The sequence below is a fragment of the Oncorhynchus mykiss genome, chromosome 16, assembly GCF_057628025.1.
Source record: "Oncorhynchus mykiss isolate SJ-2025 chromosome 16, ASM5762802v1, whole genome shotgun sequence".
Taxonomy (NCBI): domain Eukaryota; kingdom Metazoa; phylum Chordata; class Actinopteri; order Salmoniformes; family Salmonidae; genus Oncorhynchus; species Oncorhynchus mykiss.
The window spans coordinates 7,432,501-7,448,599 of record NC_143037.1 but is presented as its reverse complement, the minus strand read 5'-3'; the positions used below and the strand labels follow the sequence as shown (position 1 = coordinate 7,448,599).

The following is a 16,099-nucleotide window of genomic DNA, read 5'->3' as shown; positions in this document are numbered from 1 at the left end:
CGACAAGTTTAGTTTTACCAAAAAGTTATATTTTAGTTTCATCTGACCATATGACATTCTCCCAATCTTCTTCTGGATCATCCAAATGCTCTCTAGCAAACATCAGACGGGCCTGGACAGTACTGGCTTAAGCAGGGGGACACGTCTGGCACTGCAGGATTTGAGTCCCTGGCGGCGTAGTGTGTTACTGATGGTAGGCTTTGTTACTTTTGTCCCAGCTCTCTGTAGGTCATTTACTAGGTCCCCCCGTGTGGTTCTGGGATTTTTGCTCACCGTTCTTGTGATCATTTTGACCCCACGGGGTGAGATCTTGCGTGGAGCCCCAGATCGAGGGAGATTATCAGTGGTCTTGTATGTCTTCCATTTCCTAATAATTGCTCCCACAGTTGATTTCTTCAAACCAAGCTGCTTACCTATTGCAGATTCAGTCTTCCCAGCCTGGTGCAGGTCTACAATTTTGTTTCTGGTGTCCTTTGACAGCTCTTTGGTCTTGGCCATAGTGGAGTTTGGAGTGTGACTGTTTGAGGTTGTGGACAGGTGTCTTTTATACTGATAAGTTCAAACAGGTGCCATTAATACAGGTAACGAGTGGAAGACAGAGGAGCCTCTTAAAGAAGAAGTTACAGGTCTGTGAGAGCCACAAATGCTTGTTTGTAGGTGACCAAATACTTATTTTCCACCATAATTTGCAAATAAATTCATTAAAAATCCTACAATGTGATTTTCTGGATTTTTTTCCCTTCGTTTTGTCTATCATAGTTGGAGTGTACCTATGATGAAAATTACAGGCCTCATCTTTTTAAGTGGGAGAACTTGCACAATTGGTGGCTGACTAAATACTTTTTTTGCCCCACTGTATAGATACAACATCCTGTTGAAACAAGACTTGTATAGCTCTACTGTTGAATGGACCAAGAAAAAAACGAATCTTTCCTACTGATGAGTCAACAGGGATAATCGTATGTTCTGAGGGTCAAGTCTTGACACGTTCCTGAATAATAAAGCAATACCGGAGGGAATGGCATCTAGTCTTGCAAAATCTTTAGGTGTTACAGGGATCTTGTAAAGTGATAACAATTCCTTATGATTAAGTAAAAGACCCTCTGCATTTACAAGTTGGCTTACCAATAGGATATTATTTCGGTAACCAATATTCTAAAAACAAAGAAGTATTTTTATACAATATGTTCCGATTATTCCAAATAATATCTGTGTGGAGAAAAAGTATGCTTATAAATGAAGGACCATGACAAGAATACCTGCCGATGAAAAGCAACTCCGCCAGCTTTCGTCCCAATGACAGACAGTATATGAAGTTTCGTTGTTTCCCAACTTCCCATAATGCTTCACTGTGATTGCCAGGCTGAGAGCTGACAAATGCTGTTCTTGAAATGTTGCGCAGTTTACGCGTGTTCGGGAAAGTGCAGGGATATTTGATCCTGTTTACTGACACAAATCTAGTTCGGGGTTTTAGGGTACAAGAGTTAGATTGGCTCTTGACCAAGATGCTGGGTGGGACTCACTGTTGAATTGGACGTTTGTAAAAGCCCCACACTCCTTCCTGTTTGGGTAAGTTTCAGTCTCCGGCAGCGTAATATGCTCGCTCTTTTGTTTCATACGAAGGGCCTAGCAAATTAGCTTAGCAAGCTAGCTAGGAAACCATAAATAAATCAAAGTTAATTGCTAGTTAGCTGTATCTAATAAATGCATCCCTCCACCCCTCCGTGGTCTGCGGGAAATCAATCCCCAACGCGGAATGGCAATAACCAGCATATATTCAAGGATTGTATTATTATAGCCAACAGCCAGTCACCCTTTATTTCACAATAAAATGACGTTATCCTATAAACTACAGATTCATTGGTTAGTTTAGGAGAGTATTAGAGAGGTGCAACTTTTACAAGGGACATTGTTTTGTGGTAAGCGTCTAACTACAGCTAGTTTAGTACATCGTGAACTGGTTACATTAACTAACCTAATCAAAACACGTATCCTATTTACATAGTTGGGTTAATCTGATAACTAACGAGGTAATGTTACTGTAACTCCTGTTGTCGCACGAATCATCCTTCACATTTGACTAGTTGATGGCTGGACTTGGAGTACAACTAAGACCGGAAGTGACGTTTCGTAACTGGTTAGGAGATCATTTGAGATCATCTTAACCCTTTCCCCAACCTTGACTAAAGTCTCCTAACCTGCAGTGTAACTTCTTCTAACCTGCTAGGAAAAAGTCCCCTCGGGTTGTAGGCTGTACTTCCTAGTCAAAACTCATTTGACTGACGATTTTTCTTTTTTAAAGGGAGCTGGATTGGGACAGTCAGCTGTCATTCCAGGTTACGGAAAGTTAGCTGTAGTTGGCTAAACATAAATGTAGTTGGCTAAACATAAATGTAGTTGGCTAAACATAAATAAACGAATGTAGTTAGCTAAACAAATAAACATAAATGTAGTTGGCTAAATGTATTTGTTTGTGAGAAGGCAGAGGTTCGAAGCCAGTTGGTAACTTTTGTTAGTTTCTTTTCTTATCGCATCTATTTTGGTGGATTTCCAGTGTCTTATATACTTCTGATTTGGCCACTTTTCCCGAGTCAGCTTGATACTGTAGCCGCAAGTACAAACGCGATACTTTGTTTGTTTACCCGTTAGTTGCAGATTCATTAAGTGGCAGGTCAACAAACGTTACATTACTTTGAACAGTAGTAATGGAAAACTAAGTGAACGCTGACAGCCAACAAAAACAATGTTAGAGGCACGTTTAGCATTTAGTTCTGACTTGTTTGCTTTCTAGTTAGCTATTTCGATATTTAGCTAGCTAAGTCTGTGATGTGCATTATCGCTAGAAGCTTGTTGTCTGTACTCTAGCTAGATAAAGTTGCAATCCACTGTTGACCAATGTGCTTGGTGATGATGGAACCCAATCTTGTCCTATATCCAGTCATGTTCTCACTTGAGGTCATCAAGATCATTTAAATTCCATGTATTTATCTAACCTTTCTGTATTTCTTCTCAATTTCAGTTGCTATGGAGCAACCGCTGGGGGACTCTGATGATTTAGAGCCACAGGACCTCTCCTCCACCCACAGCCTTCCCGCTGTGATGGACCTGACCAGAAAAGGTGAGGAATGCCTCTTGAAAGCCAACTCCATGGATGCCCTACGGGTGGTCAAGCCTCCCAGCTGGTACCCAAACTTCCCTGTGACTGACCACGACCACAGGCTTCAACCAGTAGACCAGACCCAGCCAGACAATGCCTTCTCCAACACTACAGTCACTCTCTCATATGTGAGCCGGTCTCATGTCTTCTCCCAGCATCCCTCTCTCTTCCAGCATCCCTCTCTCTCCCAGCATCCCTCTCTCTCCCAGCATCCCTCTCTCTCCCAGCATCCCTCTCTCTCCCAGCATTCCTCTCTCTCCCAGCATCCCTCTCTCTCCCAGCATCCCTCTCTCTCCCAGCATCCCTCTCTCTCCCAGCATTCCTCTCTCTCCCAGCATTCCTCTCTCTCCCAGCATTCCTCTCTCTCCCAGCATTCCTCTCTCTCCCAGCATTCCTCTCTCTCCCAGCATTCCTCTCTCTCCCAGCATTCCTCTCTCTCCCAGCATTCCTCTCTCTCCCAGCATTCCTCTCTCTACGGTGTCCCGTCGATCAGCAGCTTCTCAACAATGGATGGCTACCTGCAGCAGGTGGATAGGCCTCTGGGCTTAGCACCTCGGTCGGAAATGTTTGACTCTATCCCTCCAGCCCAGGTGGTGGGTGAGAATGTCGCAGGGGTGTGTCTGATGCAGCAGTCTCATGAAATCAATGGCCATCGAGTTGCCAGTAACGGAGGAGTGGAGAAATACAAGCCTCAACAGAGAGGGAGTTCAATGAAACGCACTCTTTCTCAGGACACAGTCAACAAAGGATTGCAGAATGGCCAGGGTAGTAGCAGCTGGTCCAACTCTGCCATCTGTATCGATTCCTCCCCAGAGTCTCTCACTACAGACATGGAGGATGGTCAGAGGGCTTCAGAGGTTCTCTTTCTCATCTCTAGAACAGAGGAGCCAGTCCTGATGCAGGACAGCAGGAGTCCCAGGGACCTGTGTTCTCCGAAAAGGGACTATATCAGTCCTCTGGAGGACCCGGTCTCTCCCTCTGTCTCACTGGACGACGTAGAGGATGGGCTCATTCTGCCTCAGCCCTCCTGCTCACCCTGTGCATACAATTATTCACCAGACGACACGGCTGATACCTGCTGGGATGAGCTGGGGAGAGGAGGACCTGGGCTGTCTGCAGTACAGGGGACAAGGTCTAATGGTGAGAATACACCAAGGTTAGATTACAGCAAGGACTTCCAGCAGCCAGGACATAAACCCAAGGCAGCTTCGGAGCCTATTGTTGATTTGACAGAAGACGAGAGCACTGTGCCAGAGGTTTCAGAAAATAAACCCAAGCAGACCGCTGCTACTCACCTGAATGGTAATGTCAAAGTAGAGCAGAGGACTTCTGAGAGGAAACAACTCCCCCCTCGCTCTGGCAGGGGAACCAGGCTAGAGGCCATAGTGATGAATATAAACCCTAACTGGTATAAAGTATCTACTAAGAAGCCCAAGTCTCAGACAAATCCCCTGACCCAGAGCAGTCCATCTGAAGCCGGTGTTAGTCCTAACGAACAGACCTCGTTTGTAGTGAAGAAGAAGGTCCAGAATAAAGCAGAGTCTAGCTGTGAGGGAGAGACTAAAGTACAGGCGGAAGCCTCACTGACCGGTCATATGGATAACATTTACACAGGCCGTTGCATAGAGTCTACCTCAGATTCGGAACATGCCCATTTTTCGAAATACCCACACAACCACCGCACATCTCCGATAACCTCCAGTCTGCCCTTTGCTCCAGACAAAGATTTAGAGAAGGAGTCGGAACACAGAGAGTCATGTCCCGAGCCCTCCTCTGAGGTGGATTTACTGACTGTATCGCCGTCACTTAAAACATCTCCAAAGAAACCCGGGAAGCATAAAGCTGAAACTACAAGCAGCGAAGCAGCTGCTCCCAGAGCCAAAACAAGGAAGGCGACCCCTGCTCCCAAGAAGAAAAGGAAGAAACCCAGACTGGATCAGTCCTCAATATTCTCCCCTCGGGAGCCTGAGATCAAACTGAAATACATCAACTACAAGGAGGAGAAGAGGGACATGAGGGTGGACACGTTCTCTCCTTTCATCCACATAGAGCATAAGCCCTCCTCCACCTCCCCCGCCAACTGTACTGTCATCAACTACCCAGAGGAGGAGAAGCCCAGGCAGAATGGCCAGGGGCAACAGCAGGCTGGAAGTTCAGGATCCAGGGGTTTCATCCCAGGGGCTGTACCCTCCACTTCCTGCCTCCAGCTGGGCCGCATCTCCACCCACAGCCAGCACCACAGCTCCCTGGTTTGCTGCCTGTGTGGAGGCTCGGCTAACGCCATGGACCTTGGGGACCTCCACGGGCCATACTACCCTGAGGGATACAGACCCAGCACTGAAGCCCTAGCTAGCAAACCAGGCCTCAAAGAAGAGGAGGATCTCAGTGACTCTGACTCATCCTGCAGCGTGAGAGGCCGGGGTAGAAAGTGTGCTCGGCCCCCGGGGGTCCCCTGGCCCCACAAACCTGACCCCCGGCTGAAACGGGAGGGCCTGCTGGGGAGGTGGACCAGTGACAGCGACCCCTCAGGCAGCCCTGGAGCTAAGAGGGGCAGGCTTGAGGCTGGGCCTTCGCTAACATCTGGGTCCAGGGCAGCAGTGGATGACTGGTACGTTCCCCCGGTGGTGCCTCTGGACCAGTGTGAGTACTGGCTCCACGAGGACTGCAGCATCTGGTCTGCAGGTGTGTTCCTGGTGAAGGGAAGGGTCTACGGCTTGGAAGAGGCAGTCAAGGTGGCTCAGGAGACGGTAAGTGTAAATCCTGCAGGATAAAAACACATTTTTATTGATGTATGATTTGGGGTGAATATATAGTGATCCTCCATGAGGACTATGTCATGAGGACTATGTCATGAGGACTATGTCATGAGGACTATGTCATGAGGACTATGTCTGCTGTTGTAACCTTCTGTTTACCATTTTCACATTTAGTTCATATGTAACAGTGCTACAACTCTGTCAAACAATGTCAAATCAAGTTTTATTGGTCACAAACGCGAGTTTAGCAGATGTTATTGCGGGTGTAGCGAAATGTACCCGCAATGTAAACTACTATAGCAGCTTGTCTTTGGTCTTGGCCCGCAACACGAGAAAACCAATTCATTGTATTTCATGTTTTCAGACGTGTTCTCGCTGCCGTAACCCAGGTGCCACGTTGGGCTGCTTCATCAAAGGATGCCCCAACAAATATCACTACAGGTGTTCTCTACAGTCAGGTGAGTCTCCTCTGTCCTTATCCCTGTCCCCTACCGGGACCATTGGGTGAGTCTCCTTGTCTCACAGATGTGTCTTGAGACTCGATTTGATAGAAAATGTCATTATTTGAGACTTGACTTCGGAGCGTCAAGACTCTGGACTTATTTTGTGGCACAGTCTCTGTGGATAACTCTACTGATCTTTTGGTACGGCCTATGTAAAAAATGATATCTTTTGTCATTTTTGTTGTGCATAATAGGAGCATGTATGCATTGAAATAGGCTACGTGGCCTGCGTGCCACACTTTGGAGTCAGTACATTGAATAACATAATCATTGTTCCATTTTATTAATGGTGATTATTCATAAGCAATCTATACTGAACAAAAATATATAAACGCAACGTGCAACAATATCAACAATTTCAGTGAGTTACAGTTTCATCTAAGCAAATCAGTCAATTGAAATAAATAAATTAGGCCCTAATCTATGGATTTCACAGGGCAGCCATGGGTGGCCCCCACCCACTTGGGGGCTAGGCCCACCCACTGGGGATCCAGGCCCAGCCAATCGGAATAAGTTTTTCCACACAAAATATTTTGTGTTTATTACATCCACATATACTCTTCAGTTTCATCAGCTGTCTAGGTCGCTGGTCTCAGACCATCCCATAGGTGAAGAAGCCTGATCTGGAGGTCCTGGGCTGGCGTGGTTACACGTGGTTACACGTGGGATCTGCGACCTAGCTAACTGGTCTGTAACCTGACTCGTTATGTCTTGGGATCTGCGACCCAGCTAACTGGTCTGTAACCTGACTCGTTATGTCTAGGGATCTGCGACCCAGCTAACTGGGTTGTAACCTGACTCGTTATGTCTTGGGATCTGCGACCAAGCTAAATGGTCTGTAACCTGACTCGTTATGTCTAGGGATCTGCGGCCCAGCTAACTGGTCTGTAACCTGAATGAATGTGCATTTATGTGAGAAATCATGCGACCAGGTGTTGAATATACATGTACCCAGGGAGAGAGGAACTTTACCTTGGTCCAGGGCCAGCTCTGTTTCTCTTGACCTCTAGGTCGGCCAGTCCAGGATTATTTGTTCAAACATAAATATGTACAAAAAGGGGAATTTAATCCCAAACGAAAGACAAAACAAAAGGAAAGGCCTTCGGTCACATCAAACACAAACAGCAGCCTCACGGCTTGCCAGCTGGGATACTGACTGGCTGTAATTGGCAGCAGCGGATGTGCTAGACCCAGTTACTGCCCCCTGGGGGATGGAGTGTGAAGTGTATCCTGGATCGTGTGTTTGTCTGTGTCTTAACACTAACCTCCCCCTTCCTATATTATAACACTAGTACTGTGTTTGTAAAACGGTAGCGTCACCCCGTGTGTTTGTGTGGAGGCTCTATCTGTAGCCGGTTGATGTGTGTGTGGAGGCTCTTATCTGTAGCCGGTTGATGTGTGTGTGGAGGCTCTTATCTGTAGCCGGTTGATGTGTGTGTGGAGGCTCTTATCTGTAGCCGGTTGATGTGTGTGTGGAGGCTCTTATCTGTAGCCGGTTGATGTGTGTGTGGAGGCTCTTATCTGTAGCCGGTTGATGTGTGTGTGGAGGCTCTTATCTGTAGCCGGTTGATGTGTGTGTGGAGGCTCTTATCTGTAGCCGGTTGATGTGTGTGTGGAGGCTCTTATCTGTAGCCGGTTGATGTGTGTGGAGGCTCTTATCTGTAGCCGGTTGATGTGTGTGTGGAGGCTCTTATCTGTAGCCGGTTGATGTGTGTGTGGAGGCTGGTTCAGCTGCTGTTTTGCTATTGATCAGTCACCTTCATTGATCCAAGCATTTGTCTCCCCACAGACTGTGTCCTCAATGAAGAGAACTTCTCCATGAAATGCACCAAGCACAAGGTATGGACGGTGGATTTTAAATGAAGTAACTGCTTGGTTCGACCCTTACTAAGCCGATCTCATTCACTCACTCAGTTGCTGTCAGTGTTTTCTGTCTCACTGTACAAAGTATTTTTGTGAAAGCGTTTGCTGGCGTGGAACTGACAATTTAGCAATCCTACCGTTTTAGGGATTTATTGTGCATCGCTAAGATGACGTATGGCTTGCTTCTTGCTGAGGCTGACTACACAGCCCTACTGCATGATGTATACAGTCCTAGAAAATCAGAATGGAAGTTGGGATTGTATTTCTCCAGCACTCAACCACTGTGATGTAGTGCATAGTACACTGTTCCCCTTTGGTTTTACTGTGTGTTACTGGGATTTACTGTCTGCCCCCCCCCCCCCCCCCCCCCCCAGAACAAGTCGTTCCAAGGCCTTCCTGGGAGCAGAAGAGACAACCGGTGACACAACCAGAAGACAGACTTGATTACACATGGCTAGTTGTTCTCTTTCACATTTATACATGACAACACCTTCTCTTTTCTGGTTGTTGTCCACTTTATTTCAGCATTACTGACCTGCGTGTGAGTCACACATCTGGTAGTGTTTTTACATATTCTAACAGTCTTCTTTGATCACAATGATGGGAATAAGATATTTCTGTTTTATATCCAAATTGCTAAATGTTATGTCTTTGTTTGAAAACATTATGTATATATATTTTTTCTTCCTTTCCAGACGTCTTTCATCTGTGGCGTTACGAGGGGGTTTCTCCTGTGAACCCGGTAACTGTGGCAACGCTGCAACTGTCGTCTGGATTGACAGCTGGGCTGGGGGCGGAATGCAAACACCCACAAACCTTAAACTGGCTTTCTGCACCTCTGCTACCTTTCCTGTTATCTTCACCACATAAAGCACTGCGAAGACTAAGCAGGAGACCAAGGCTGTCCTAATGTTCTGCCACCTCTCCTGGCTCTGGACTGACTGTCAACGGTGGGTAGTAGATGGGCCAATGACTGAACAGAAGAGTTGGGAGCAGGGCCCAATGCCAATGTCACTATTTGATTGAAGATAGCACGTGTTTAGCTTATGGCTAAACACGTGCTATCGCTTTAATTATTTATTAGGAAAAAGGATTCTCTCCCTTTTTTTTTTTAATTGAAATGTTGATAAAATAATTGGAGATATTTAATTTTATAAAGCTTTTTAAAGTATGTAATTTATATTTGGCTTATTTATTTTTGGGGGGATCTTGTGGCTTTAGTTTTTTACTTTGCAATTGACCTGGAGGTGTGTTTGGATGCATCGAAGTTATGAGTAAGAACCACAACGCTGAAGACTGCACTTGGTAGAGGAGCTGGTGGTCGTATAGTGGAGGTGTGGAGACTGGTGCAGAATGGTCTAGTATTCAGATCGACCACAAGTTTATCGACAGAACCATATCTGATTACAATACAGGTACCTGAGATCTATTCATAAAGACCATACTTTACTACATGGGATGAAAAATAAAGCCAGATTCTGAGGGTGTGACGAGCCATTTTCAACAGATTTTACTTGCTCTTTTTTTTTTTTTTCCTCATTTGATGGTGATATAAATAATTGAGGGTTAACTGTTTCTTACCTGTATTGTACATTCATTTTGTGAATGTACTTCCTCTACTGAGGGATGTTGCTGAAAGCACTTTAGCGTATAGAACTGTTAAATCACATAAAGTTAAGGCGTGTATGCATAACCCTCACCAAAGTGGACTCACCCTGGCCTGTAGCATCTAATCCACCACTCGCCCCCCAACATACAGTGCATTCAGGAAGTATTCAGACCCCTTGACTTTTTTTCCCACATTTTGTTACATTATTCTAAAATTGCCAATGTCAAAGCAAAAACAGTTTTTTTTAGACATTTTTAAGAATGTATTAAAAATGAACTGAAATGTTACATTTCCCCACATCGTGATGCCGCCACCACCATGCTTCACCGTAAGGAAGGTGCCAGGTTTCCTCCAGACGTGACACTTGGAATTCAGGCCAAATAGTTAAATCTTGGTTTCATCAGACCAGAGAATCTTGTTTCTCATGGTCTGAGTTTTTAGGTGCCTTTTGGCAAACTCCAAGCGGGCTGTCATGTGCTTTTTTACTGAGGAATGGCTTCCGTCTGGCCTCTCTACCATAAAGGCCTAATTGGTGTAATGCTGCAGAGATGGTTGTCCTTCTGGAAGGTTCTCCCATCTCTACAGAGGAACTCTGGAGCTCTGTCAGTGACCATCAGGTTTTTGGTCACCTCCCTGACCAAAGCCCTTCTCCCCTGATTGCTCAGTTTGGCTGGGTGGCCAGCTCTAGGAAGAGTCTTGGTGTTTCCAAACTTCTTCCATTTAAGAATGATGGAGGCTACTGCGTTCTTGGGGACCTTCAATGCTGCAGAATTTTTTTTGGTACCTTTACCCAGACCTGTGCCTCGACACAATCCTGTCTCGGCGCTCCTCGGACAATTCCTTTCGACCTCATGGCTTGGTTTATGCTCTGACATATACAGGTGTGTGCCTTTCCAAATCATATCCAATCAATTGAATTTACCACAGGTGGACACCAATCAAGTTGTAGAAACATCTCAAGGATGATCAATGGAATCTGGATGCACACGAGCAAAATTGGGTCTCATAGCAACGGGTTTGAATACGTATGTAAAAAATATATTTCTGTTTTAAATTTTTAGTACGTTTGTAAACATTTCTAAAAGCCTGTTTCTTTGTCATAATGGGTTATTGTGTGTAGATTGGGAATTATTTGACATTTTAGAATAAGGCTGTAACGTGGATAAAGTCTGAATACTTTCTGAATGCACCGTAGTCGTTAGTATCATCAGTACAGAGAACTTGTTTGTTTCATTTCCTTGACACCATGGCTTTATCGATCTCGCTGATGTGGCTGTCAGAGACTAACGTGATTGGTCCACACATCTTCATTACCAGTCATGTGCTCTGAACTTTCCTCGGCTGTTTTTACTGGGGCTCATTACATTTTTTCTTGAATTACATTTACAAAGATAGTAGTTCAAGCCAACACTCCCATTACCCACAATACCTTTCACATGCATCATATGTTTAAACAAGGGCACTGTTTTTTTTTTTTATGTTGTTTTTATGTATATCAATTGATTGTAAACTGACTTGATTTTAGATCACCTCATCGTCTGTAGAATTCCACTGAGTATAGACCCGTAGCGCTACGGTCAGTCTCTAGTTTCTAACTGTCTACCACATGTTTGGGTTTACATGATCCTTTACCGGGTAGCAGTTGATTTTAGTTAGCATGGTCATGTTCAACCTTCTCCTTTTCATCTGTCTGGCTGAAGTCCTCTCTCTCTCACCTGTTCTCTTCTAAACTACTCTGTCTTTCTCCTCACCAGCTTTGGTGCAGGGACAAGTCTTCTGTTGCATCAACACAACTAACCAGGATGTTGTCTTCTGTTGCATCAACACAACTAACCAGGGCAGCTACCCTGCTCCTTCTGCTGTAGATGTCAACAGCAGGTCTGATAGACCTGTACATTTAGGAGATGTCACTGTGGTTGTCTGGTGGTCGTTGTCTCTGTTTGTGCTTTTCCGTTGTGGCAATAGGGGCGTTGTGTTTCTGTCCGAGTCCTGTGAAGTCAGTCTGTCTGTGTACAGGGAGCCCAGAACAGCAGTGATGGTGAATTTTTACAGCAGGCCCACTCCTTGGGAGAGGATTCCCTACACAGCAGGAGATACACATGTGTGTTCCAATATCCACACTTATATAGCACCTGGAATAAAGCAATGTATTGGGTATGTGTTCTAAGTGGTATTCTAGTACAGCTACACATCAAAAACTATTCTACCTAGCAACACGGCTGTCTTTTTTTCCCCCTCTCTCTCTGTTTTTGTTCTCTGTGCTGCAGGGAAACAGATTTGTTTCCTATACTGAGCTAAATGATCGCCAGCCACTTTCCTTAATTGCTGCTGTTGCTGCTTTAATCAAACCGATGCGTTGTACCAAATGACTTTTGGACTTCTATTTTCATGGTTGTGAAATGTGATTTGGTTTGTAATGTTGTTTCCGTGTCTAAATCTCAGGGCTGAGTCTCTCTAATTATTCTAATGATATTATTTATCACATATTGACCGACTGGAGCAATGTTAATATTGAGTTGCACCCCCCCCCCCCCCCCCCCTGTTGACTCCATTGTGCCCCACTGTTGTGTCAAGTTGACTGGCTGGTGGACCATTATTGATAAATGGGAAACTGTTGAGTGTGGAAAAACCAGCGCCGTTGTAGTTCTTGACACAAACCCGGTGCACCTACTACCACACCCCCGTTCAAAGGCACTTCAATCTTGCCTCTTGCCCCGTCACCCTCTGAATGGCTCACAAACACAATTCATGTCTCTATATTTGATTTGATTTGATAAATTGTCTCAAGACTTAAAAATCCTTTAACCGGTCTCCTCCCCTTCATCTACACTGATTTGAAGTGGATTTAACACACTGACATTTTAAGGGATGTATAGTTTTCACCTGGATTTACCTGGTCATTCTGTCAGGGAAAGAGCAGGTGTTCTTAATGTTTTGTGTCCTCAGTGTAAAGTCTACTGGTTAAAAACCTTTTCCCCTCTCACAGTTCCAATGCCTTTATCTGTGTTGTCAACCAAAACACCACTGACTGACGTTTCGACAAGGACTGCCAACGCGAATGTCACGTCTCATCTCTCCTTTTTATTTTAAGGCAACAATACAGATGCTCTTTTGTACTTTGTGGCTTACCTCAGCGTAACAGAGGTAAATGTAACTTAAATAAATATTTTGTAAAAACCCCCTTTTTTTTTGTGTAAGTCCTGATTTTATTAGTAACGTTTAAATAGATCAAGCTTCTCATCGTCTTTAGACTCTCCCCAAGTCCGTATCTCCTGCAGAGTACGGGCACATCTCTGAGTCCAGGTGTAACGGATGTGAAACGGCTAGCTTAGTTAGCGGTGGTGCGCGCTAAATAGCGTTTCAATCCGTGACGTCACCTGCTCTGAGACCTTGAAGTAGTTGTTCCCCTTGCTCTGCAAGGGCCGCGGCTTTTGTGGCGCGATGGGTAACGATGCTTCGAGGGGTGACTGTTGTTGATGTGTGCAGAGGGTCCCTGGTTCGCGCCCGGGTCGGGGCGAGGGGACGGTCTAAAGTTATACTGTTACACAGGGAACAAACTCGCACCATCATTCATTCCAACAAGATTTGTAATTTTATTGTCGACTAATCGGAGCTTACAGGGAAGACCGTTGTATTGCAAAGACAGAATCGGACACAAGTTCTAGAGCTGTGTTCCCCTACTCACTAAAACGCCACAAAAATCATGATGCCGTGTCAAAATAGGTCACTGGACAGAAAAACAAAAAAGACCTCCAATAAACAACTTCCAACACATTACGTCATGATAGTTTCCCTCAAACCTCCGTGTCCAACTCGTATATTACCTACAGCAGTGGTTCCAGCCTTCGGTCTTGATGATTACTTTAATCAAGTTAGTGCTGGGCTAGAACAAAAGCCTGCACACCCAGTGGGTCCTCAGGACCAGGGTTGGTGAACACAAGGTCATAGGTTGTCACAAGATGTAATCCCCCCCCCCCCCAGACACTAATCTAAGGTTAGTTGGGAGGGTTTCACCCTTGGATAAGGTGAGGATTTTAATGGTAACTTATGCCTGGAGCATGGTTGAATTCAACACTACCACAACTGGCTAAAACCTGTACTGAACAGTTCATTATTGGAAGTTGCCAGATGAAAAGAGGAAAGTAACTTTACTTCAACATTCATACACCCAAGTGTGAACAACAGAATACTACAGCTGTGACAGCAAAACAGAAGATGGGTTTTCCACCACATACGGATTCATGCAAATATGTCTGGAAATCGCAACACACAACAGGTTTTTTTTTTTTTTTTTTGTGTTTTGTTTTTTTCTCATCTTTTTTTTTTTCTGTCTTTTATAATGACTAATTCATCACTCTTTCTTGTGACGTTTTGCTTGGCAACGAAGTGATACTAAAACCAATCCTCCCCAGGTTTCCCTTGTAACTGAAATGGGGAATTTAGGAGCTACTGAAACACTTGATCAAAAATGCATGAGTTTGTGAACTATCTATTCCAGAAAGTCACCATGGGATTCCAGATGAATCTGTAATCTACAGTATGTAATGCATCTACAGTATGTAATGCATCTACAGTATGTAATGCATCTGTATCTACAGTATGTAATGCATCTACAGTATGTAATGCATCTACAGTATGTAATGCATCTACAGTATGTAATGCATCTGTATCTACAGTATGTAATGCATCTACAGTATGTAATGCATCTGTATCTACAGTATGTAATGCATCTGTATCTACAGTATGTAATGCATCTGTATCTACAGTATGTAATGCATCTGTATCTACAGTATGTAATACATCTGTATCTACAGTATGTAATGCATCTGTATCTACAGTATGTAATGCATCTGTATCTACAGTATGTAATGCATCTGTATCTACAGTATGTAATGCATCTGTATCTACAGTATGTAATGCATCTGTATCTACAGTATGTAATGCATCTGTGTCTACAGTATGTAATGCATCTGTGTCTACAGTATGTAATGCATTACATACTGTCGATGCAGGTGCATTACATACTGTAGATCAGTAGCTCTGGATCCTAAATCTGATCGGTGAGATGGAAACAGAGCATCGACAGCCTACAAACACAACACATTGAACCAAAACTAGCCGTTATTATAGTTCAGTCTGGTTTCTAGCCCTAAGACATCTCGAGAGGTCACAACGATTATTGACTTCGGGATATAGCGCAAGAAATTGCGGTACAGCAAAGTTCCACATCACAACAATCTTGAAGTAACTTTTTGTAAAGCCAGTTCAAATTTTCCATGAAGATATGTTTTAGTTACTTGTCATGCAATTTAAATAAACCATTTAAAAATGTAGATCTTCAATGTATTTTTCTGCTTGAATTTAAAATGTGAAATAATAAACAATACACCATTCGTCAACATTTAGAAATGTAAAACAAAACAACAATCAAATAAATGAACTAAAATATGTAAAAAATATATTTTTCTGCCATGAAGTAGATACGTGTCTGTTAAGGCAGGGTTTTCCAAACCCGATCCTGCTAAGTGCTAAGGCGAAAGCCAAAATATACACCCGGGGGGGCTCCAGGACCGCGTTTTGGAAACCCCGTGTTAAGGGGTCAGTGATAAAGTGTTGGACATCATTAACAGCTATCTGAAACCCCTGTGTTAAGGGGTTAGTGATAAAGTGTTGGACATCATTAACAGCTATCTGAAACCCCGTGTTAAGGGGTTAGTGATAAAGTGTTGGACATCATTAACAGCTATCTGAAACCCTGTGTTAAGGGGTCAGTGATAAAGTGTTGGACATCATTAACAGCTATCTGAAACCCCTGTGTTAAGGGGTTAGTGATAAAGTGTTGGACATCATTAACAGCTATCTGAAACCCCGTGTTAAGGGGTCAGTGATAAAGTGTTGGACATCATTAACAGCTATCTGAAACCCCTGTGTTAAGGGGTTAGTGATAAAGTGTTGGACATCATTAACAGCTATCTGAAACCCAGTGTTAAGGGGTCAGTGATAAAGTGTTGGACATCATTAACAGCTATCTGTCTGTTTCCAGACAGGAGGCTCTGGAACATCTTGGCTTGCTGTCAATGGCAGAATATAGTTCTCTGTAAAAATGGATCAAAATGAATGTCTTACTCTTCTCAATCTAGTGGCTTTGAATGATCCGATATTAATGTGTAGCACATCATCGGACTAAATCTAAATTATAAACTGTAGAGAG

At 44.1% G+C, this 16,099-nt stretch overlaps 1 protein-coding gene across 3 annotated transcripts; it reads left to right on the top strand.

The window, feature by feature from the left end:
• The first annotated feature begins 1,338 nt into the window (after positions 1 to 1,338).
• LOC110491303 (uncharacterized) lies at positions 1,339 to 13,065 on the top strand. Of its 3 annotated transcripts, none has more exons than XM_036946076.2 (6): positions 1,339 to 1,569; positions 3,020 to 5,904; positions 6,278 to 6,371; positions 8,206 to 8,255; positions 8,654 to 8,732; positions 8,975 to 13,065. In XM_036946076.2, exons 2-5 carry the CDS (start codon positions 3,025 to 3,027, stop codon positions 8,699 to 8,701), a joined length of 3,072 nt encoding a protein of 1,023 aa, XP_036801971.2. In that variant the 5' UTR covers positions 1,339 to 1,569; positions 3,020 to 3,024; the 3' UTR covers positions 8,702 to 8,732; positions 8,975 to 13,065. The 3 variants fall into 3 exon arrangements, with proteins under 3 accessions (XP_036801971.2, XP_090057757.1, XP_090057758.1); XM_090201631.1 differs by having other exon boundaries at positions 8,206 to 8,264; XM_090201632.1 differs by lacking the exon at positions 8,654 to 8,732.
• The last annotated feature ends 3,034 nt before the right edge of the window (positions 13,066 to 16,099 follow it).